This window comes from Giraffa tippelskirchi, chromosome 5, assembly GCF_054371585.1.
Source record: "Giraffa tippelskirchi isolate mGirTip1 chromosome 5, T2T-mGirTip1v1.2.pri, whole genome shotgun sequence".
NCBI lineage: Eukaryota > Metazoa > Chordata > Mammalia > Artiodactyla > Giraffidae > Giraffa > Giraffa tippelskirchi.
Genome location: NC_137279.1, coordinates 71,259,307 through 71,282,686, shown reverse-complemented (window position 1 = coordinate 71,282,686; position 23,380 = coordinate 71,259,307). Strand labels below are relative to the sequence as shown.

Here is a 23,380-nt window from a genome sequence, read left to right as displayed (position 1 = left end):
CATAAAATACATGTTAAAACGTAACGAGCGTGTTATTGTTAACTAAATTATTTAATATTCTTAAATGTCTCAGCTTTAATTTCTAATACCGTAATGGAGATAATCTGCAAACACACAAGCTTTGTGGGCTTTGGGGGAGGTGGCCCTCAATAATTACTAATGTAAGAAGATCCTGAGAAGGTTTTGGAGTGGCCGCTTTAGATTTTCTTCTCTTGGTGGATCACTCACTGTCACCCTCATTCCACTTGAGTCACTTTACTAACCCCACTGCTTTCTACTGTAACGAGTCTTGCTAGAGTTCGCAGTGAGTATTAAACATAAGATTGCCCTTTAGGCTTGAATATGCTCAACCACAACAATTGTATACAAAGTCTTGTCTTACTGGAAAAGTCCCAGGGCTCTGATCTACATCTGTTAATTCCATGGGGGACAATAATTCACAACAGGGACCACAGGGCCCTCTCAGTTTCCCTGGATATGAAGGCACCTTCCCTAATGCCCAGGCTGAATCCTGGACAATTCATCTCCCTACATATCCTTGCATCCTGTCTCAAAATCTGTCCCTTAAACCAAGCAGGAGCTGTAGACACCAAAGACTGATTTTCTGCTCACATGTGGCATCTTCCTTCTTCCCTACCATGTTGACACTGGCTCTGACTGTAACATCTTGCTTGAAAATCATGGCATATGCTAACTACTTCCTACCAGTTAATTTATCCTAGGGGAAGGCTTATTGACTTATGCTGATGGACTAGTAGAAGTAGAGTCTCCCAAAGAACATTGATTGTAAAAATCACTGTGCCCACCCTCTTTAGCTAAGCCAGAAGTGACCTATATTTTTAGAATATCATACTCTGACAAAGGGCTTGGTTTTTGTTATTGCTAACTGTTTGTTTGGAAAAGTGATGTTTCTAGAGCATGTCAAGTCCCATCTTCTAGAGCCATGTTGTCCTGTGTGGCTGTTGAGCACATTGGCTGAGATGTGTTGCAAGTGTAAAACACACACCAGGTTCTGAAGAGAATGGAAGACTCTCTATCACTCTACTTTCAATTGCATTGTTCTGCTCTTCCCGCTTTTGTTCCTCTGTTCCTGTAATCCATTCTCTAGGTACCAACCAGAATGAAAACAATAAATCACTCCTTAAGACTGTCAAGATCATGAAAAACAAAGTGAATAATGCACAAAGGAGTCAGAGGACACCTGTCCATTAGACAGAGGAGACTAAGGAACATGACAGCTAAATGCACTGGAAAATTTGGCAAAATCCAAAGTCTGGAGTCTAGTTAATAATAATGTACCAGTGCTGCTTGGTTTTCATAAGCTGCTGTGGTCACATTAGACATTAACAATGAGAAAAATTGGGTAGAGGCACACAAGGCCTTCCTGTAGTATCTTTACAACTTTTATATAGCTCTAAAATTATTCCAAAATAAAAAGGGAATTAAAATTAAATTAAGGGCGTTAATTAAATTACAATTATATCAGCCCATGTTATCTATTTCCTTTGATCTTTCACTTTTCCTAAAAAGTAAAGGGTTTCACTTTTCATGCAGTAAAATCTAAGGTTCCCTAATCATTCATGAACAGGGCCACTATTTCCATCTCAAATACTTTCAAACCCTTTGGTATTGGTTAGTTTCCTGGGCTCCAATCTTCTCCTTAAATACGTTGAGGTAATTCCTATATAAGATTCTTTGTATTTACTGATCCTTCTTTCTAGAACTCAAGATGTTGCATGGCTGGCTATGCAACTGTTCATATCTCAGTTATTTTTTCAGAAAATTGTGTCATGATCTTCCTGCCTTAAATGACCACTCCATGTGAGGCAGTCAAGATCACCTGACCTTATGATACACATTGTACTTAGTTGCTCAGTTATATTCAACTCTCTGTGACTCCAAGGACTGTAGCCCTTTGGGCTCCTCTGTCCAGAGGATTCTCCAGGCAAGAATACTGGAGTGAGTAGCCATTCTCTTCTCCAGGGATCTTCCTGACCTAGGGATCAAACTCGGGTCTCCTGCATTGGCAGGTAGATTCTTTGCCATTGAGCCACCTGGGAAGCCCAAAGATGCACATTACTTTTGTTTATGTATGTGTGCAAATGTGTGTTATTCTATAGAACTTATCACAATGTGAAACTAAAATTTTCTGCTGACCATCACACTTTAAATTTTTTCTGTTTCTTCCAACTCAAAAGTGAGCAGAACTGTGTTTATTTTATTCACTGTTGTCTATGCAGCACCAAGGAAAGTGCTGGTAGATGATAGGACTGTTCTGGTTACTCAGCGCTTCGTGACATTCCAGGAGTTAGTGACTCAAAGCAAGCCCATGTCTCTGCGGTCAGCAGATCAGACAGAGTCTAGCAGGGGTGAGTGGAGCTTCAGGTGGAACAAAGCAAACGGTTCAACTGAAACACTCAGTATGTGTCCATCAGTCACACTGTGGTCCAGCAATGTCATCTCTTCATCATGGCATGCTCTCCCAGGCCTCCTCACAGGAGAGAGGGTTCCAAGAGAAAGCAAGCAGAGACTGCAGCCCAGTAGACTTCCTTTTCCTTATCTGTTGGCCCAAGTTCTCATGGGCCAGAATCAAGGAGGGTGAAAGGAAAAGACTTTACCTCTTGATGGAACAGTGACAGGAGCACAATGTGGAGTGGCTTGTGGGATGGGCAGCATCTTTGTCCACAGTGGTTCACAGGGCAAATGCACTTACTTCATATCTGATAGTCTCAGAGTAGCATCCAATTATGGTGCCATGACATCTGCCATGTGATACATGCAGCTTCAGCTGAGACGACTGTAACAACTGAGGGTGAAAAACAGGGGCAAGTTGGTACTGAGGGACCCCAGCTAGGCTGCCGATGGGGCTGTGGGTCTTATCTGTTTGGACCTCTTCATGGTTCGCTCAAAGCCACCTTCTTAGTGGAATAGACAGAAGCTTCCTGCCAAAGATGATCTATGCTTGTATTTAACCAAAGCAGCATAGAGCCAACCCAAAGGGGTGGAGAAACAGTTCACAGTCAAGGGATGCTGGGAAAGCAAGTCTCCAGGATTTTCAGTGTCAATGGGCAATTTCTTCCACCAAGTTACATAAATCATGAGATACCCTAAGCACATAGACAAGATTCAAAGTACAAAAAGAAAAGCGAAAGAAAATTGTTCCTGACAGAACAGTTATGATTAGTCCAAATTTTTTGGAAGTAATAGTATAAGTTAACCACAAGTTTATTTTGCAGTTTTAAAATATGCACTGATTGCACTGGCACATTGCAGTATTTGTTTCTAAGGTCAGAAGAAATGCTTTTCACTTTTCTAATTATAAATAAAATATGCCTTTAGAGCTGGTGAGGTAGCAACTAGAAATCCCCTTTTTGTTCTGTGTCTTGGGTTTGAAAATGAAAATTGATGTCATTTTACTGTAAGTACTTTATAATTTAAATTAGCTACTAAGGTGGTAAAAATAAAGAAAAAGTTCTTGGCATTTTAGGTGCAAAATCTGTGTATGTGTATGTCTCTGTTCGCAAGTTTGTTGTTTGAATCAGGCGCTTATCCTGGCTTTAGGCATAGACTGACATCAAAATATAATTTCTAACGAATAGTCAAGCGTCTAGTTGATATCCAATCTAAAATGCATCTTGTTTAATCTCCCATCCAACTTATAAAACACACATGCAATTGAAAAAAATAAAACGTTGAAACAGAAACTAATGCAGTATGGATTCAAGCATAATACAATCACAACTAAACACATTGGAAAAGGATAAATATTCTATTCATGATGTACACATTTTGATTTTAAATTTCTTTGGAACTGTTTTAGGAGAAAAAATCTATTTCTTTCTGGTCATCTCTATTTTATTTCTTTAGGAAACTGTGATTGTTAGGCATGAGTGAAATAGATCTTAAATTAGGAGCAAAAGAGTTACAAAGAAAAAGAAGAAAAGATGAGTAAGAGTTTAAAGAAATGGTAATGAACGATGCACAATTACTACTAAGTTATGAAACTATCTGTCTGGGGAAGTGTTCTGCCTTATTTCTTATTTTGTATAAGTTCCTGCCTTCAGGAACTTCTGAAAGTTTCTCCAGAATCCACTAAGAAAAACTTACGCGCAGAGAATGAAGCAAGGAAAATAACTTTGTCATCAATGAGGACTTTAGTATACATCCCAGAACAGACGTCTGATGAGTTGATCAGCCCCTAAGTATTTCTTATCTTCTAAGCACAGTGTTCAATGCTAGGACGACAAAAAAGCAATCAACATAGTACCTGGCCTTTTGGAGCTTATAGTTAAGTGGGAAATATACAGATTAGACAAATAATCTCAGATGAGTAATTCAACCAGTGCCAAGTGCTGCAGACAGGCTGTATTAGAGGGTTGTAAATGGTACCTCATTCATCATGGAGTGCTGAGAAGGGGCTTGCAGTTAGGTTGGGATTTGCAGAGTAAATGAGAGGCAGGAAGATGGAGAGATGAGTGAAGTCATGGAGGTGGGGGGAAAAAGCATGACAAATTTGAATTTACAGAAATCCAGTAGACGAAGTGAGGGATTGGGGGAACAGAAGGCAAGTCTTCAGAGGGAGCCAAGAATGAAATCACTCTGACTTTGAAAAGGTCTGTAACTTTTTAACTTTGTCTAAAGGTGATAGGGATCTATTGCTCTAGGTAATTGTGTGCTTAGTGGCTCAGTCATGTCCAACTCCTTGTAACTTCATGGACTGTAGCCCAGTTCTTCTGTCCATGGGATTCTCTAGGCAAGAATACTGGAGTGAGTTGCCATGCCCTCCTCCAGGGGATCTTCCCAATCTAGGGATAGAACTCATGTCTCCTGCATCTCATGCTCTGCAGGCAGATTCTTTACCAGTGTGCCACCTGGGAAGTCCCCATACTACACTTGGTCTTAGCCAAAAGGCCAAGAAGCAATTCTAGGGAATTACAGGATATAATTTACATTTTACAAGTGGTTTTCTATCTCTAACAAGGAGAATGAGTTAGTTGAAAAAAGGCATGGAAGAGGGATGAGCATTTAGGTGGCTACTGTGGGGGTCTGAGTGGATGGCTAACCCAGCAAAATTCCTCCCCTGAACCAGATCATCCCAAAAGGAAAGAAGCACAATTTGTCAACCTACCTTACTTCCCTTATTCCCAAACCCAGAGCCAGTTCATGCGGAAGCATTTAGTGGAAAGTTGTAAGAGTGTGCTTGCTGTGTTGTTGAAATTGTCTGCTGCCTTGTGTTCTGTGAAATACGTGTAGCCAGATGCAAGGAGGAGTCTGAGCTGACATCACTGGAAATGCAAGCAGCCCGTCCGTCACCAACTGAAAACCCTTCTCTAACATCTGGCTCTGATATCAGGGTATCCTGGCACAGAGTCTAAATTTACACAATTTAAAAATTACAAATTTACAAAACTTGCACAGTTTGGAGGGCTTTCACAAAAATAATTAGCCTATCTTGTAAAGCTTTTCCCTTTCAACAACCATTTTAAGTCTTCTCACTGAGGAGGACATTACCCAGTCATATTAAATAACCCCCAAATTCTGTGATTCTATTTCTCTTCAGATGAAATGTGTGTGTGTGTGTGTGTGTCTGTGTGTGTGTGTGAGTGTGCATGTTGGAACTGGAAGGTGGGCAGGGCTGTAGGAAGGGCATACAATAGAGAACTCTTTGGCTTCAGGGACTGAAAATCAACTAAAAATGGCAGAGGTTATCAGTGCACTGGCTGAATTTCATGCTCGTTTCGTATCTGTGCGTCTGCCTCTGTGCTACTCTAGCTTAGCATGAGGTTGAAAAGTGAGGAACGGAGATTAATGAGATTCACCTGCCCAGTCACACTATGAGCTAAACTCACCGATCTTTGCTAGCAAAATACCAGGACTGGAGGGGTTCTGAAACGGCCCTCCACTCAGATGGCATCCTCTGAAAGCTTAAAATCTCCGAGAAGAATTCTGAAACGGAAAGCCTGAGAACCTGAGTGACTGACAGCAGTGCTGAGCACTTTGCCCGGAGCGCCAGGGTCACCAGCTTCCTTCTACATCCTTTAAATAGTCCCCCTGGCTTGATTTACTGAAGTGTGTCTGGACTGCTCTTTTTATTAATCTGAACAAACTGTCGACAAGATAGCTGTGCACTTTCCTGGCAGAGGTCTGACTATCTGGATTCTGACAGCATCAGAATCTAGTTTAGGATGCACACTTGGGGTCTCCATACCAGTGAATCCATAAAAAGTGTGTTTTGATACCTCAATGAGGTATGCACACTTGGGGTCTCCGTACCAGTGAATCCATAAAAAGTGTGTTTTGATACCTCAATGAAGTATCATTTCACACCAGTCAGAATGGCTGCTATCCAAAAGTCTACAAGCAATAAATGCTGGAGAGGGTGTGGAGAAAAGGGAACCCTCTTACACTGTTGGTGGGAATGCAAACTAGTACAGCCACTATGGAGAACAGTGTGGAGATTCCTTAAAAAACTGGGAATAGAACTGCCATATGACCCAGCAATCCCACTGCTGGGCATATACACCGAGGAAACCAGAATTGAAAGAGACACGTGTACCCCAATGTTCATCGCAGCACTGTTTACAATAGCCAGGACATGGAAGCAACCAAGATGTCCATCAGCAGACGAGTGGATAAGGAAGCTGTGGTACATATACACAATGGAATATTACTCAGCCATTAAAAAAAATACATTTGAATCGGTTCTACTGAGATGGATGAAACTGGAGCCCATTATACAGAGTGAAGTAAGCCACAAAGAAAAACAACAATACAGTATACTAATGCATATATATGGAATTTGAAAGATGGTAACGATAACCCTATATGCGAGTCAGAATAAGAGACACAGATGCATGGAACAATTTTATGGACTCTGAGGGAGAAGGTGAGGGTGGGACGTTCTGGGAGAATAGCATTGAAACATGTATATTATCGTATGTGAAACAGAACACCATTCCATGTTCGATGCATGAGACAAGGGCTCAGGGCCGGGGCAATGGGATGACCCAGAGGGATGGGATGGGGAGGGAGGTGGGTGGGGGGTCCAGGAAGGGGAACACATGTAAACCCATGGCTGATTCATGTCAATGTATGGCAAAAACTATTACAATATTGTAAAGTAATTAGCCCCCAACTAAAATAAATAAATTTAATTAAAAAAAAAAAAAAGTGTGTTTTGAAACAGACAGAAGAGCCACAGCAGCAGGCCCTGGCTGAGAAAAAAAGACTACAGGCCAGTCATCTCCCCTGGGGCCTTGGGAGAACCCTGCTCCTCTGATGTTGCAAAGGAGGCTGCAGACACCCACCCTGAGCAGAGCCTGGGGCAGACTCAGGGGTCCTACAGTGTCAGTCAGGGGCCTTTCAGACTTGATGTCTATCCCATGCAGCTGCTCACTACACATCCTTTATTTTTTATTTTTTAAATTAATTTTTATTGGAAAATAGTTGCTTTACAATGTTGTGTTAGTTTCTAGTACAGAAAAATGAATCAGCCATGTATGTATGTGTATATATATGTATATGTGTGTGTATATATATATATATATATATATATATATATGTATATATAACAGTTCTGGTCTGTTATTTTGTTAGCAAAGCTCAGTGAGTTCAGCTCATACTGTGACTGGGGAGGTAAATCCTGTTAATCTCTCTTCCTCACTATTCAACCTAATGACATATATATATATATATATATATATGTATGTATGTATATATTCCTCACTATTCCACCTAATGCCATATATATATGTGTGTATATATATACACACACACACACACACACATATATATATGTATGCACACACACACACACACACACACACACGCGCACGTAGCCCCTCTCTTTTGGATTTCCTTACCATTCAGGTTGCCACAGAGAGTTCCCTGTGCTATTCAGTAGGTTATCATTATTTGCTTATTTTCTACATAGTAGTGTATATATGTCAATCCTGATCTCCCAACTTACCCTATCCCCACTTTCCCCCTCAGTGTCCGTATGTTTGTTCTCCATGTCTGCGTCTCTATTCCTGCCCTGAGAGTAGGTTCATCTCTACTATTTTTTCTAGATTCCACGTATATGCATTAATACACAAAATTTGTTTTTCTCTTTCTTTCTTGTTCACTCTGTATGACAGTCTCCAGGTCCCATCCTTTAAAAGACACTTACTAACCTCCTCTCAGGCACTGCTTTTTGCTAGACTTGCTATTGAAGACACCAAGTAAGTCAGTCATTGCATCTCTGAGACTGGAGATGCAATGACTACATATTTTTTAAGAAAATCATTTAAATATGGAAGGGGAATATTTTTTAAAAAATTCACTAATTTAATGATAAAGGCAATTAACCGCACTTCTCTAGAGGAGAGGTGGCACCTACAGATGCCTAGATACAAACCCCAAGCTTTTGCTCACCTGATTCAGATGCCAGGATGTCAAAGGCACATTGGTTAGCAGTGGAGACAGAACGCTTGATATTTGGCTAAAGACTGGGGGGCGGCCATGTGAGAGTGACTCCCTGGGCTGCAGACACTGGGGGATTGTCTCTCTCTTGTGGGCTTTATATCCATGAACATCAGCAGGCATCTGAGGGGAATCTTGGGGGGAGTCCTGGGAAAGTTTACCTGTATGGCCACCTGGAGGATGCAAATGGTGGGCATTGTGAGAATTCTGCATGAATCCATCTCCTCCCTCCCCTCCATGGAAAGCTTTCATCTATATTTCTCCCTGAAGTCATGATAGAAATCTACAGCTCCTGGGGTATGAGAACAGGGAAACTTGACTGCTGGAGAAGGAGCAGGAAGGCATCTTAGGATCAAAGTTACACCTGCAGAAGAGACCGAAAACCTTGTGACACCTTCATCCCAAAGCCTAGGTTGACAGGGCTGCCTACAATCCACGCCTAATCAGAACATCAGACAAGACCCGGTGTCCACTCCACCACACACTGACAAGCACAAAATAAAAATGGGTACACTGGGCAGAGCTGCCCTAGGCAGATTTTCTTGAAGGACAGCACAGTGGGAGGCCCAGAGACAAGCAGAGAAAAGACGTTCAAGGATAAAAACACACGAGCAATTAGCTCACCACAAACACGGAGTGTCGCTAGAGTAGTCTGATATCTGTGCAGTGAAAGTCACCACAGCACAGGAACAACTATGAGCTCAGAGGAAATCCTGAAGCGATGGACACAAACCCCCATGCTCAAGGCCTGTCAGAAGGAAAGGAAGACTTGCCTTCAAGCAAAAATGATATTTACTTTAGTACTAGCTGTCTTTGGGCTTCCCAGGTGGCTCAGTGGTACAGAATGAGACTGCCAACGCAGGAGACACAGGTTCAATTCCTGGGTGGGATGATTCCTTGGAGGAGGGCATGGCAACCCACTCCAGTATTCTTGCCTGGAGAATCCCATGGACAGAGGAGCCTGGCGGGCTACAGTCCATGGGGTCGCAAAGAGAGACAGGATTGAGCGACTAACTTCTACTTTCAAATCATTTGTTATATGGATTTTCTAGGTGCAAGGCATTTTACTGCTATCCAGAGAAAATTGTTCTAAGAAATCTAAAAATTTTCAATGTGAAATTAGGATGGGTACCCGCTTTAGATTTATAACCATACATGTTAGTCCCATCTTGGTTTATTTATTCATCATAAGATTGATTTTCTTGGTCCCATGTAACCAGGACACCTCTTTCATGGACGACCCCATCCCCTTCCTTCTATACAGCAAATAGCTTGTCTCTAACCCTGCATCTCATCCTTCATTGTTCTCTCCTTTTGCTTTTGTATATTGACAAAAAAACTCAAAAGGAAAAAGAAAGATGAATGGAAGATAGATTATCTGAGTCCTTCCGTATCTCAAAAATGACTTTGTCTACCCTCTGAAGATGCTGATAGTTTTATTTGGTATAGAATCAAAGTGGAAAACGATTTCCTTTAAACTTTAAAAGCGTAGCTCCATTCTAGACAAAGCGTTAAAAAGAAATCTGTTGCTGATCTGAAATTCATTTACCTCTAGATGACCTGTTTTATTTGTACCTGTTTGTTTTTCTTTGTTTCTCTGGGAGCTTTTAGGTTGTTTTTATGACTCAAGGCCCTGAATCTCAGGGCATGTCTGGGTGTACGTGGCAGCAGCCATTGGTTACGCTCATTAAGTATCTCCAGCTCTCTCTTCTGAGTCCTTGAGGCAGTTTGGACCACACAACCAGCTATGCACAGGAAGGGTGAGTGAATGCGTTCGTCGTTTTTCTACATCCCCACAGATATGGGGACAATCTAATCTAAAGAAAGAAGCCTGGCATGCTGTAGTCCATGGGGTCACAAAAAGTCAGACACCACTGAGCAACTGAACTGAACTGATAATAGGGAGAAAATTTGTTTTTAATTTTCCGGACAAAATTTTGCTGAAAGAAGAAAGCTCATCCCTTAAGGAAATCGAAGGAACAAACACTCCCACAATGAATGTGTCTACCAGAAGTCTGTTTCCTGTGAAAAACAAGTTTAATGACAATAGATAAACTGTCAAAACCAATGGGGAAAACATGTATTCATGACCATATGTATTTTTTAATCAATGAAATACACAAATGTAAAGACTAAACATTTTTGGTATTTTCTTCCTCTGTTCCCAACCATATAAAAAGTCAGATGGAGACAGTATCAGAAAAATCCAGGGAAATGAATCTGTGGTACAGGGTTATCCTTTGTTTCACATATTTATTCCAAGTATTCAGAGAGACTATTTCACTGAAGATGTAATGAAAGAAACAAAGTCTAAAAGGTCATGATATTTTTCAACAGGACTTTGAGGATACATAAAAAAGTTGATCCATGAAGTTTTAATGGGTATAAAATGGGTTACTATTTATGACTTTGATACAAAAACTATTAGCAACAATTTCACCTTCAGAACTTTAGTTCAGTGGCTTTCTATGAGGTTTTTGTCTATATGAAATTCTGCTAGAAGATGGTACAAGCCAATGGATATTTATCTGCAAGTACAACACCCAGATTTTTTTTCTTCTGGCACTGGATATGTGCTTTCAGGATCTTTGACCTTAAACATCTACACTGCATCTTTCAGCATTAGATACAAACATTTAGAAGATCCGCAGGTAGGGCTAGGTCATCAGAGTTTATGATTCTCAATAAAATTACCACCCAGAATATCATTCTTTAATTTACATAAACTTAAATTTTCTGTCTCTCTTTTTTAATAACCTTATTACCCTCATTATTATTTTTTTTTCTACTGAGATGATTATATTCCAGAAACTTTGTTCAAGCTGGTAAGAACTCTTGTTCTGAAGAAAGAATTGACTCTATCACAAAATTTTTGGGCTCTCATGATTATCTGTGTTCCCTCTATGAAATTCAACCTATACCATAATTATGAGATTCAAATTTGACTCCATCCTAATTTTAATATCAAAAGAAAAAAATATAGATAAAGGTTTTGAAGATGGTTTGAATATCTGAAGATATTGATTCCCTACTGATTTTTTCATGGGTATATAGGTTTGAGAATTAGGATGGACTTAATGAAAGTAAATTCATATCAAGAAGTATTAAATGATTACAGAAAGCATAAGAGTTACTCTGTGGGAATGCGATAGTGAAAAATAAATGGTTTGTTACGGCTTTGCATATGAACAATTTTCTCCTACCAAACTTATTTCCCAATTTCATCATGTGGGTACCAAGGCCAGTAGTTTCCAGCCCTCAAAGCCTTGGACAAAACATATCAGTTGGTAAGAAATGGGCACAGAAACACTTGCCATGGTACAAGATTGAGGAGCTGGTGCTGGATGAAAAATCACCTTTGCACACAGCCAAAATTTCTCACCTCTTAGCTTCATCTGCACACCCAGCACAAGGTAGCTGCCTCTGTAAGTGGGTGCAGTAATCACTACCAGGACATAAGATGTGTCAATCACAACACAGGTAAATCTACAGAAGTGATCAATATCATGTACACAAAACAAATTACTTACCCTTGATCATCATCTGTATCCTGTAGTTTATTCTGTGATGATATTTGGAGAGTTACAAAGAAACAATAGGTTTTGGACTCAGAGGAAAATTGTCTTTTATCCATGATACAAAAAGATTAAATTACTTCACTAAGTTCCTTCAAGGTTACATGAATTTAGTAATTGTTTGGTGGCTATTTTATATCAACAGGTAAGCAAAAGGAGGGTGTTGAGGAATATTGAAAAATGTCAGGGAAGTTTGATTCTTTTAACACAGAAAAGTGAAGCCGCTAAGTCGTGTCCAACTCTTCGCAACCCCATGGACTGCAGCCTACCAGGCTCCTCCATCCATGGGATTATCCAAGCAAGAGTACTGGAGTGGGTTGCCATTGCCCTCTCTGGAAAGGGTGTATAAACTCGAACCCAAAACAACAACGTAAATGGCAACGAGATCATACTTATCAATAATTACTTTGTATGTAAATGGGTTGAAGGCCCCAATCAAAAGACAAAGACTGGCTGAATGGATACAAAAACAAGACCCCTATATATGTTGTCTACAAGAGACCCACCTCGAAACAAGGGACATATACAGATTGAAAGTGAAGGGCTGGAAAAAGTTATTCCACACAAATAGAGACTGAAAGAAAGCAGGCGTAGCAATACTCGTATCAGATAAAATAGACTTTAAAATAAAGGCTGTGAAAAGAGACAAAGAAGGATACTACATAATGATCAAAGGATCAATCCAAGAAGAAGATATAACAATTATAAATATATATGCACCCAACATAGGAACACCAAAATATATAAGGCAAATACTAACAAGTATAAAAGGGGAAATGAACAATAACACAATAATAGTGGGAGACTTTAATACTCCACTCACACATATGGTTAGATCAACTAAACAGAAAATTAACAAGGAAACACAGACTTTAAATGATACAATAGACAAATTAGATTTAATTGATATTTACAGGACTTTCCACCCCAAAATAATCAATTTCACCTTTTTCTCAAGTGCACATGGAACTTTCTCCAGGATAGATCACATCCTGGGCCATAAATCTAGCCTTGGTAAATTCCAAAAATTGAAATCATCCCAGCCATCTTCTCTGACCACAATGCAGTAAGCTGCTGCTGCTGCTGCTAAGTCGCTTCAGTCGTGTCCGACTCTGTGCGACCCCATAGACGGCAGCCCACCAGGCTCTGTCGTCCCCGGGATTCTCCTACAGAATACTAGGGACAAAAAGCAATTTCGGTGAATGGCTTTAGTGTACTTTTGTCAGCGAGTTTCCAGTGAACCAAAATGATGCCATCTTGGCAGGAGGTAAGGACACAACGCAAGTGGTCAGAAAGTCAGAGTCAGCTTCTACCTGCGCTGACGACCTTGAAGAGGTCTTCCAGGCAGGAGAGGGAGTGAAGCCTTGTAGGCGGTGCAGCTGCATCTTACCAGCCACTGATGGTGATGAGTTATCATCCCTCAATGAATCTTTAATACCTATCTTTTGAGAGGCAGCCTGCGATTGCACCATTTGAGACGCTTTTATTTAAGCCATGTGTAGCAGCTTAGCATTTTAACAGGGATCTAGCAGTGAACAAAGGGGTCAAATCTTGCTTTCAAAACAATTGCAGGAAATACTGACAAACATAAGTAAAATAACATGTATTATAATGTGACGGAATTCTTCACAAGGACTATAAAAAAAAAACATAGCAAGGGGGGAAAATGTGACGGGAATTACTACATTAGATAAAGCAGTTATGTTAGCCATATAAATAACATTTTTATGATGATGTAATATGTGTAAATGTAAAAGAGTCTAAATGTACACGGGTCATAGTGACGGGAGGATGGAGTGATTGCGCTTAGTGTCTAGGTTGCTTAGAGAAGAAATCATCTTGCAATAACTCTCTCTCAAATGCATCGATATTCCTCCAGACTGGTAATCTAATGCCCAATCATCTCCTACTTGAAGCACATTTTAATCTTCGTCTCTCCTCCCTTCATAAGGCACATCTATGATTTTCACAAAATTTTGTCTTTTAACTTTGCACCTCAACTTAAAGAGTTCCCTCTGGCTGAACTATTTTATCCGTCTGTCTTACCGCTTACATTTCAAAGATTAACTACCAGGGTCTCTTCAAACCTCAAACATCTGAGCATTTTCATTCTTTGTAAAGTCATCCTTAACACTGAAATGATTCCAACTGACAGATTTAGATTTTGTCTGCCCAATTCCTTTTCCCATTCCATCCTTGTGCTTAAATACCTGCTTCCCATTGCTGAACTGTACCTCCCTTACCCTCTTGATGCTGGTAGATTTTAAATAAAGTGATTCCCCTCCACCAAAAGGAGAAGGAGACAGCAGAGGATGAGATGTTTGGATGGCATCCCCAACTCAATGGACATGAATTTGAGCAAACTCCAGGAGATAGTGAAGGAAGGGAAGCCTGGAGTGCTGCAGGCCATGGGTTCACAAAGGGTTGGACACAACTTAGCCACTAAACAACAATCTCTGCCAGGGTAAGCATATTTGCCAGGCTAAATTTAAAGAGCCCCTTACACCCCTGAAGTCAGTGATTGTTCCAAGAAATGGTGCAAGGTCTATGAATAAGCAGTCAAAAATAGTCTGTGACATACTTACAAAATGATAAAGGAACATCTTATAAAAAAGAACCAATAATAGGAAATTGAATGAAAAGATGGAAAGCAAGTAACAGAGTGCTGACAACAATGATCACTCTGTGAGCTCAGCCTTTCCCGAAGCCAGTCAGCCTTCAGAATCTCGGGTTTTATATAAGAAAAAGACCCAGAAATATAATGGGTTGTCACCAACCCATTAATTGAAAATTAAACTTGCTAACTAATACTGTTCTCCCATATCTTCACCAACAAAAGACATAAGGCATTAGTTTGTAACTCTGCCTACTACCAATTTCTCCTAGACTAGTGGGCTAAACTCTGTGGGGTTGCAAAATGTCAGACACAACTGAGTGACTGAGCACATACGCACACTCTAAAATATGGTGGGAGAAGGAGAATGTTGCTTGTTGGTTGTACTATTCCCAGAGTTCACTGTTGTATCTATTACCTTTGATCATTGGGAACATACTTATAAGAATCTAAGTCAAAGCACAACAATCTTTATCATATTTCCCATGTTACTTTATAGCATGGTTTTATTACTGGGTTCTCTACTCTGTTCCACTGATTTATGTCTATTTTTATATCAATGCCATATTGTTTTGACTACTGTAGCTTTGTAATGTAATATTCAATCAAAGAGCATGAGACATCCAGCTTTTTTTGGTTTTCTCAAGGTTGTTTTTGCTATTTGGATCTTTTATGTTTCTCTACACATAGCAGGATTGTTTCGCTACTGTGAATAATGCCGCTGATATTCTGTTAGGGATTTCATTGAATCTGTGGATTGCTTTGGGTAATATGGTGATTTTAGTAATAATAATTCTTTCAATCCATGAGCACAGAATATCAATTTGCTTCTTTTGCGTTTCTCAATTTCTTTTATCAATGTCTTATAGTTTGCAGTGTAAAAAACTCACTTTTCTTTACTAAATTTACTCCTAGACATTTTATTATTTTTTTGATGCAACTATAATATCTAAAGCTCAGGTACATTTTCTGTTGATCTTATCTCTTTTTTATTGAATAGCTGTGACAGAGACCACTATTTATTAGGAAAGTTTGATCAGATATTGATCACGTGGTTATACACAGTTTTCTTCAATATATACACTTTAATAAATGCCTCCTTTATTATGGTTAAGCTTCAAATTTCTATGGCAGATTTATTTCCTTGGACTCTAAAATGACTGAGATGGTGACTGCAGTCATGAAAATAAAAGATGCTTGCTGCCTGGAAGGAAAGCTGTGACAAACCCACACAGCACTTTTAAAAGACATCACTTCGCTGACCAAGGTCCATCTAGTCAAACCTATGGTTTTTCCAGCAGTTGTACAAATGTAAGAGTTGGACCATAAAGAACACTGAATGCCAAAGAATTGATACTTTTGAATTGTGGGCCTGGAGAAGACTCTGGAGAGTGTTTGACTGCAAGTGGATCAAGCCAGTAAATCCTAATGGAAATAAACACCAAATACTCATTGAAATGACTGAAGCTGAAGTTGCAACCTTTTAGCCTCCTGTTGTGAAGATCAGACTCATTGGAAAAGTCCCTGATGCTGGGAAAGATTGAAGGCAAAAGGACAAGAGGGAAGCAAAGGATGAAGTAGTTAGATAGCATCACTGACTCAATGGACATTAAGTTGAGCAAACTCCAGGAGGTAGTGAAGGACAGGGAAGCTGGGTGTGCTTCAGTTCACGGGGTCACAAAGAGCTGGACATGACAGAAACTGAAAAACAAGTGTCACACAGTAACTACACTGTTTTAGATTTAAAAATAAGACCAAGACTTTTCCAATTACACTCTCATATCCAGCAAATTGTATTATATAGGAAATATTTTCAGTGAGAAATAAGTGATGCCAGATACTCACTAATGGATTTAATTATGATTCTAATACCAGAAGCAATGAAAGGCTAGGAAACCTGACATGCTGCAATCCATGGAGTCGCAAAGAGTCGGACATGACTTAGTGACCGAACAACAACAACAAACTATATTTTAATAAGCTATCTTCAACTTTACCCTGCCTAATATGCTTGCAAATAGGAATAAGCATGTATCTGTATGTGTCAGGGGTCCGGGTGTCTCAGTGGGAGCCCAAGCTGATAGAGGAAGTCTGGCATGACTCAGTGTTATATCTAGCCCCTCACACTGTCACCATCACAAGAACAGACATTGTAATAGATACTATAATTATCATAGAGCAAAACATCCGGAAGCTTTGATTTGTTGTCGTTATTATATCTGCTCCTCATTAAAGTATAGAATTGTAAAGTATGTATTAATAAAAAGGATTTATGGAGAATGCTGAGGGATTATATTTACTACTTCATTAATTGAGAGGTTCCTCATGAATAAAACAAAATGTAAAATGATTAGCAGTGCATGTCTATCAGATCAACAGATTTTCTTTTGCTTATTTTTGCCTTTCTATCAAGTATTAGTGGGCTTCCTGATAGCTCAGTTGGTAAAGAAACTGCCTGCAATGAAGGAGACCCCAGTTCGATTCCTGGGTCAGGAAGATCCTCTGGAGAAGCAATAGGCTACTTGCTCCAGTATTCTTGGGCTTTCCTTGTGACTCAGCTGGTAAAGAATCTTCCCACAATGTGGGAGACTTGGGTTCAATCCCTGAGTTTGGAAGACCCACTGGATAAGGGAAAGGCTACCCACTCTGGTACTGGCCTGGAGAATTCCATGGATCTTCTGCACAGCAAAGTGAATCAGTTATATATATATGGACAGGGAGGCCTGGCATGCTGCGATTCATGGGGTTGCAAAGAGTCGGACAAGACTGAACGACTGAACTGAACTGATACATGTATATGTATATGTATATATATATATATATATATATATATTCACTTTTAGACTCTTTTCCAATACAGGTCATTATAGAGTATTGACAGAGGAGTCTAATGGACTACAGTCAATGGGGTCACAGAGAGTTGGACATGACTGAGTGACTAAGCACAGCACATACAGTATCGACTAGAGTTCCCTGTGTTATATAGTAGATCCTTATTAGCTACCTACTTTGTATATAATAGTGTGTAAATATCAATCCCAATCTCCAAATTTATACCAGACATTTTTTCTCAATCTCCTTATTCTTTGAGCATCTACTTTAGCAAGTGTATCAATTCCTTCTCTACCATGATGATATGTTAATGTTTTACACCCCAGGAATGTCTTTCTCAAGAACCTGTGAGCCCACCTTCCTAAAAGTAATAATCAAGAAAAATGCGTCCCTTTATCCCAGTCTATGTGGAAAGTTGGAAGCCTCATTTCCACAAGTGCCGATGACTAAAGCACAAATGGCCAACCTTGAGGATGAGGACCTGTACTATCTTCTCATTAACTAACTCAGTGTTTACAAATCCCCCTCAGTCAGTTGTTTACAAATCCCCCCTAGTCAAATCCCAGGGGAGTTGAGCTCAGTCTTTCTCCTTGCAATAGTCTTGACCTTTATCACAATGTCCTCAATAAAGTTTTCCTTGCCTACTTAATTCTATCCAGTGCAATGTTTTTGGAAAGATCTGTGGTTCTTTTCTATTAACTAAATAACTAAAGAAAAATCTTACTCTCAAAATCCACAATGATAGGTGCTTCAGTCAGTTTGGGGTACAGTGCCAGAATACTTTGGATGAGGGTGTTTCTACAATAATTATTTGTTTCTCATAGTTCTAAAGGTTGAGAGTTCAAGGTCAGGCTGCAGCAAGGTCAGGTTTTAGTGAATGTGTTTTTACTTGCATTTTGCCACCTTCTCATTTATCTTCACGCGGCAGAAAGAGAGAAAGGACTAGCTCTACTCCTCTTTTTCTAAAGATGGTAATGTCATGGGGACTCCACCCTCATGGCCTAATTACCTCTCAAAGGCCCCACCTCCTGGGACCATCCCACTGGAGGTGAGGGTTTCAATGTGTGAATTTACATGGGGACACAGAGATTTAGTCCATAACAATAATAGCTCATGCTATTCATAGTCAGCAGAATTTACTTAGAATGTTCAAGGCACTATACATTCTCTAAGGTGGCCCTGTTTCCTTGTTCTTACATAATTTATCCTGTTTAATTATTAGAAATATTCATCAGCTTTTATAAACAGTTGTTGAATCAATTATAGGAAAATTTTTTAAAAATCCAATATGTTGCTTGGTCAAAGAAATAGAAATCTACTTGGCAATTGGAGCTATATTAAAATTCAGTTAATTCTTCACCATTTAAATCATTAATAGAACATAGCAAATTTAGTCACAAATTCCTTTAATGTTCTTTAACATTAATTGAAAGTGCCCCTCTTTTCTCAGCAAACAACCACAAAGTTCATCTGATGAATAGGCACATCGTAAATGAAATCTGTTAAAATGACTTAATTGATGTACCATCATCACTTCCAAAATGTTCTAAGGTTTTTGAGATCTAAATTGCCACATGTGCTTTACAAAATACTGTGTTCCTTTTATGACTGTATCAGGATATTTCTACTCTATATCATTTCTGGGGGAAAATTTGTATCATTATCCTAAAAAATTAATGAGTCCATTTTTACATACATCTTTAGAAATATTCAAAATTGTTTAAGTTTGACTTGAAACACCTGTAGTTATTTTCCTGTTTGTTAAAATATTGTAAAGGAATATTTAGCCCTTAATAAGAATACTAGTCATGATATCCTTCCCCCTTTTTCCTTCTCATAGCCAAAATAACAAAAATATTTAACTTAATCATGTTTTTGAAAATAAAATAAATGTCTTCTTGATATAAGTAAAAGTAGCCATAATAAAAAGACAGTGACAGGACTTTCTTTGTGGCCCAGTAGTTAAGAATCTGCCTGCCAGTGCAGGGGACATGGGTCTGATCCCTGGTCTGGAAAGATCCCACATGCTGCTGAGCAACGAAGCCTGTGCACCACAACTACTGCCCCAGGGCTCTAGAGCCTGTGAGTTACAGCTACTGACGCCTGTGTGTCTAGAGCCTGTGCTCCCCAACAAGAGACCAGCCCCCACTCAGGACAGCTAGAGAGAAGCCACACGACAAGGAAGACCCAGCACAGACAAAGACAGATAAACAAAACAAAAATAAAAATTAAAGATAGTGATAAACTGAAAACATGCTTGCGACACATGACAAAAACATTCATTTTTGTAAGAAGAATTTATAGGAATTTTTGTTTTCTTCCAGATAAAGAATACAAGTGGATTCATTAGACATGAAACACTTAGTTTTGTTTATAAGATTAAATGTTAGGCTTTGTTTCTTCTAGGGAAAGCTGGGGACTCAGGAAGAGTAGAAATGGGTGGAGACTGTACTGAGGTGGGGTGGGCACACAGCCAATATTGTAAGACCTTTAGCGGGACCCTTTGACTAGGGTTAGAGCTCATGCTCCACCAACGGGCAACCAGTCAGCAGTCCTCACCCGCGTGTGGAGAGTGTGGCACAGAGGCCTTCTCCATGTGCTATCCAGGCCCTCAGGCCTCAGGGCAGGCGGGTGAGATGGGGGCCCAGGACACTTTGGGGACTGTGCCCCACAGAGCCCTAGAGCCCTCGCCACAGGTGCCCACAGGCCAGATCCAGGCCACAAAGCAGCAAACCTCTCCCCAGTCCCCGCCTCCATGACCTATAAGCTGCAGAGGTCGATACAGGCATGGTCCCTGGAGCCCTGGACAGCTGGAGGATATGACCCTGGCTATTAAGTTAAGAGTTCACCAGCTTCTGTCTCTCCATTCACGTTTCCACACTTGGTCCAGTATTGATCAATTGTCCACCCCCAGGAGGTGGCAGGAGGTTAGGGTTGGTATACAAGGATCTTATACATCCTTTCAGGCTTGCCTCTGTGGATGGGACTTCTCTCAAAGAGGGTAGTTGTTGCAAACTGGGATTAACCCAATTGGTATTTGCTACAAGTGTGTCTCTCCAGTTTGAATGAAAAGCCTGAGGCCGGGCTGGGTCCTGGGCGCCAGGCTCCCTAAGAGATGAAGTTTCGGTGGGGTCTGGGACCTGGCTCTGAGGCTGCTGCCAGCTGAGACCTGCCCCCTCAGCCAGGGCCAGGCACTGGTGGGAAGACCCAGACTGGGTGCTGGATGGATGGCCCCCCAACCTCAGGAGGATAACCTCCCTGGCCACGACCCCAGAGGTAGAGGGTGGTGCCCGGGACCTGACACTTTCTTATCAGAACTGAGGGTAGCATTTGTTTTGTTGGAGGTTTACAGGAACATTAGACTTCCCTGGTAGCTCAGACGGTACAGCGTCTGCCTACAATGCAGAAAATCCAGGTTCAATCCCTGGGTTAGGAAGATCCTCTGGAGAAGGAAATGGCAACCCAACCCAGTACTCTTGCCTAGAAAATCCCATGGACAGAGGAGACGCAAAGAGGTGGACACGACTGAGTGACGTCACTTTACAGGAACATTAGGGATTTCCTCATAGCTCCTTCGATAAACAATCTGTCTGCAGTACAGGGGACCTGGGTTTGATTCCTGGGTTGGGAAGATCTCCTGGAGAAGGAAATGGCAACCCACTCCAGTATTCTTGCCTGGAGAATCCCGTGATAGAGGAGCCTGGCAGGCTACAGTCCATGGGGTCGCAAGAGTCGGCCTTTACTTAGTGACTAAACCACCACCACCACCCCAGGAACACTGTGCCCTGTGACCTGACCATGACCATGACCTGACCTCAAGAACAAAGACTCTGACACCTGAAGTAACCAGGCCACTCCCTTAGCTTCCCTAGAAAAGCGCTTTGCTGAAAGCTTTCTGGGAGCTCAGGTTTTTTTGTTTGTCTTTTCTCCTTGTTTGGGCCTGAAGCAAGGCTTTCTCTGTTCCAGGCCTCTGATGTTTGGTATTGTTTGGCCTCACTGTGTGTTAGGAACACAAACTTGTGATCAGTACCAAGATGATATTCTAATCAAGAATAGAATATCTTTTTATTCTCAATGTGTTAGCTTTGTCCCTCCTCACCCTGAAATGTTCACTATCAACTATATTTGGGGACAGAGCATTTTCACTCAATATAAATTATTTTCTTAATCAGAGAGGAATGTGTGAGCCTGAGATTCAATTTTGAAATAAAATGTTTGCTCTGAAAAGTCAAACTTGTCCATAGAAACACAGTAGCAGTTGGACGGTGGCAGGTGGACTCGTCCTGTGCAGAGTCCAGTTAATTCTGAAAGTTCTGTGGAGTATCATCGCCATGGTAATGTGGTAATACACATTCTGCATTCTGTACCAACTGCCACTTTGCGAGCGGAGAGGGTCACTTAAGGTACCAAGTAAGAAGGGCTCACCTTCAACCTTCTGAAAATGGGTAATGTGAATTGTTGTTTTGCAGGTAGGTTCCCTCTGATCCTCTGAAGGCTATTCCTTCAAATGGGCTGGTGAGCTTTTACTGATGAATTTTCCTCATCTGTTTTTTTTTTTTTTCTTTTCCATCATTCTAATTTATCTACAGATTTATAAATGTGTTTTATAAGTTTGTTTTATTTCTTAAATTACATTTTGATTCTCCTATCAGCTGGCTGCCTTAAATATCTTTCTAAATTTACAATTTCTCAATGTCAGTTTTATACACACTCTTACCAGAGAACAGACAGAAAGAACTAACACAGGAGAACCATGAGGTCTCCCCAACATTGGACATTACAGTAGAAGGGAATTACATCTCAACTCATCTCAATATTGCTGCCCAAATCTACAAACACTAGCAGTATAAATCCAGAGACTTAAAAAGGAAAGAAACTGGATTTACTTGTGGGATTTCTATGGGTTGATGTGGACAGGATCACTGTTTGGCTGTTGCCAGGGAGTTTGCTGAGACAGGGCAGGGCTGTCGGGTTAGTAGGATGAACATTTGGTCACTGAGGGAAGGAGGGTCTCTCTGTTGATCCTCAAGAAGAATCTTGGGTTGTGGTCTCTAGGTTGTGAGTATGGAGACGATTTTCAAAAAGCATTTGGGGCTCTATTGTCTGCCACTACAGGATCTAGAGCATGATAAGGAGTTGATAGAGTCAGAATTTTAGTGAGGACAGACTTGAACTCCTGCCCATTCTTACACAGTGCCAGGTCCAGGCTGCTCAAATAAGTGTTCAGATCAGCTGTGAGACTTTGAGCATCATAGACTTAATTAAGCCACCAAAGCCCAGCACAGATGGCCACCTCTCCAGCTAACTCACATTAACTGCTCATCCAGACTTGGTCAGTGGAAGGGAAGCTAATTCTTGTTAGAACCATCATGTGGCCTTTGGTTTATAAGGTTCTGAGTTCTGAGCCAACTTGGGGGCCAGACCGACCACTGGTCACTTAGAAAGGTGAACTGGGCTTTGGGAAGGCTGCTTGTGAGATAGTTGAGTGTGTGAAGAGGCTTTGGAGGATGGACAGAGTTGGAATCCTGTGGTCTTTCTGAGGGGCTTTGCTCAGAAGAAACTTGTATTTTGGATCAGGAACTGAAATATAGAGACGAGTGGTAGAAAGAGGATTTGAGCTCTTTTTAAGGCTGAGGCGTCTTCTCCAGGGTATCAGCTCTCATCCACAGAAAACTACGGGCAGGATAATTTGAGGTGGGGGAAGGGTTGAGGTCCTGGTAAGGGGTTTTAACACAGGTCTCAGGGGTGCAGGTATCTGTGTCCTCAGGGACCATCTACAATCCTGTCCCAGATCCACTATTTATCATTGTGTGACTCTTGGAAAGTCACTTCATCTTTCTAAATTCAACACCTTCTAATGTAACATACGGGTTACAGCCCCTACTTTGTCTGCCCT

At 40.7% G+C, this 23,380-nt stretch overlaps 2 protein-coding genes across 10 annotated transcripts in view; one reads left to right on the top strand and one right to left on the bottom strand.

Moving 5' to 3' along the window:
* LOC145506681 (uncharacterized) overlaps positions 1-23,380 on the bottom strand; it is a 141,078-nt gene that overhangs the window by 75,230 nt on the left and 42,468 nt on the right. The gene's annotated exons all lie outside the window — the stretch shown is intronic.
* LOC145506682 (uncharacterized) overlaps positions 21,857-23,380 on the top strand; it is a 28,546-nt gene continuing 27,022 nt past the window's right edge. For 7 of the 9 annotated variants that reach the window (XR_014054169.1, XR_014054167.1, XM_081491937.1 and 4 more), the window contains exon 1: positions 21,857-21,953. Coding sequence is in view for 5 of the 9 variants with exons in the window: in XM_081491937.1 (XP_081348063.1) it covers positions 21,926-21,953 (28 nt within the window). In the remaining 4 variants the exon portion in view is untranslated. The remainder of the gene's footprint in view (positions 21,954-23,380) is intronic. The other 2 variants (XR_014054170.1, XR_014054168.1) reach the window with 1 other exon arrangement.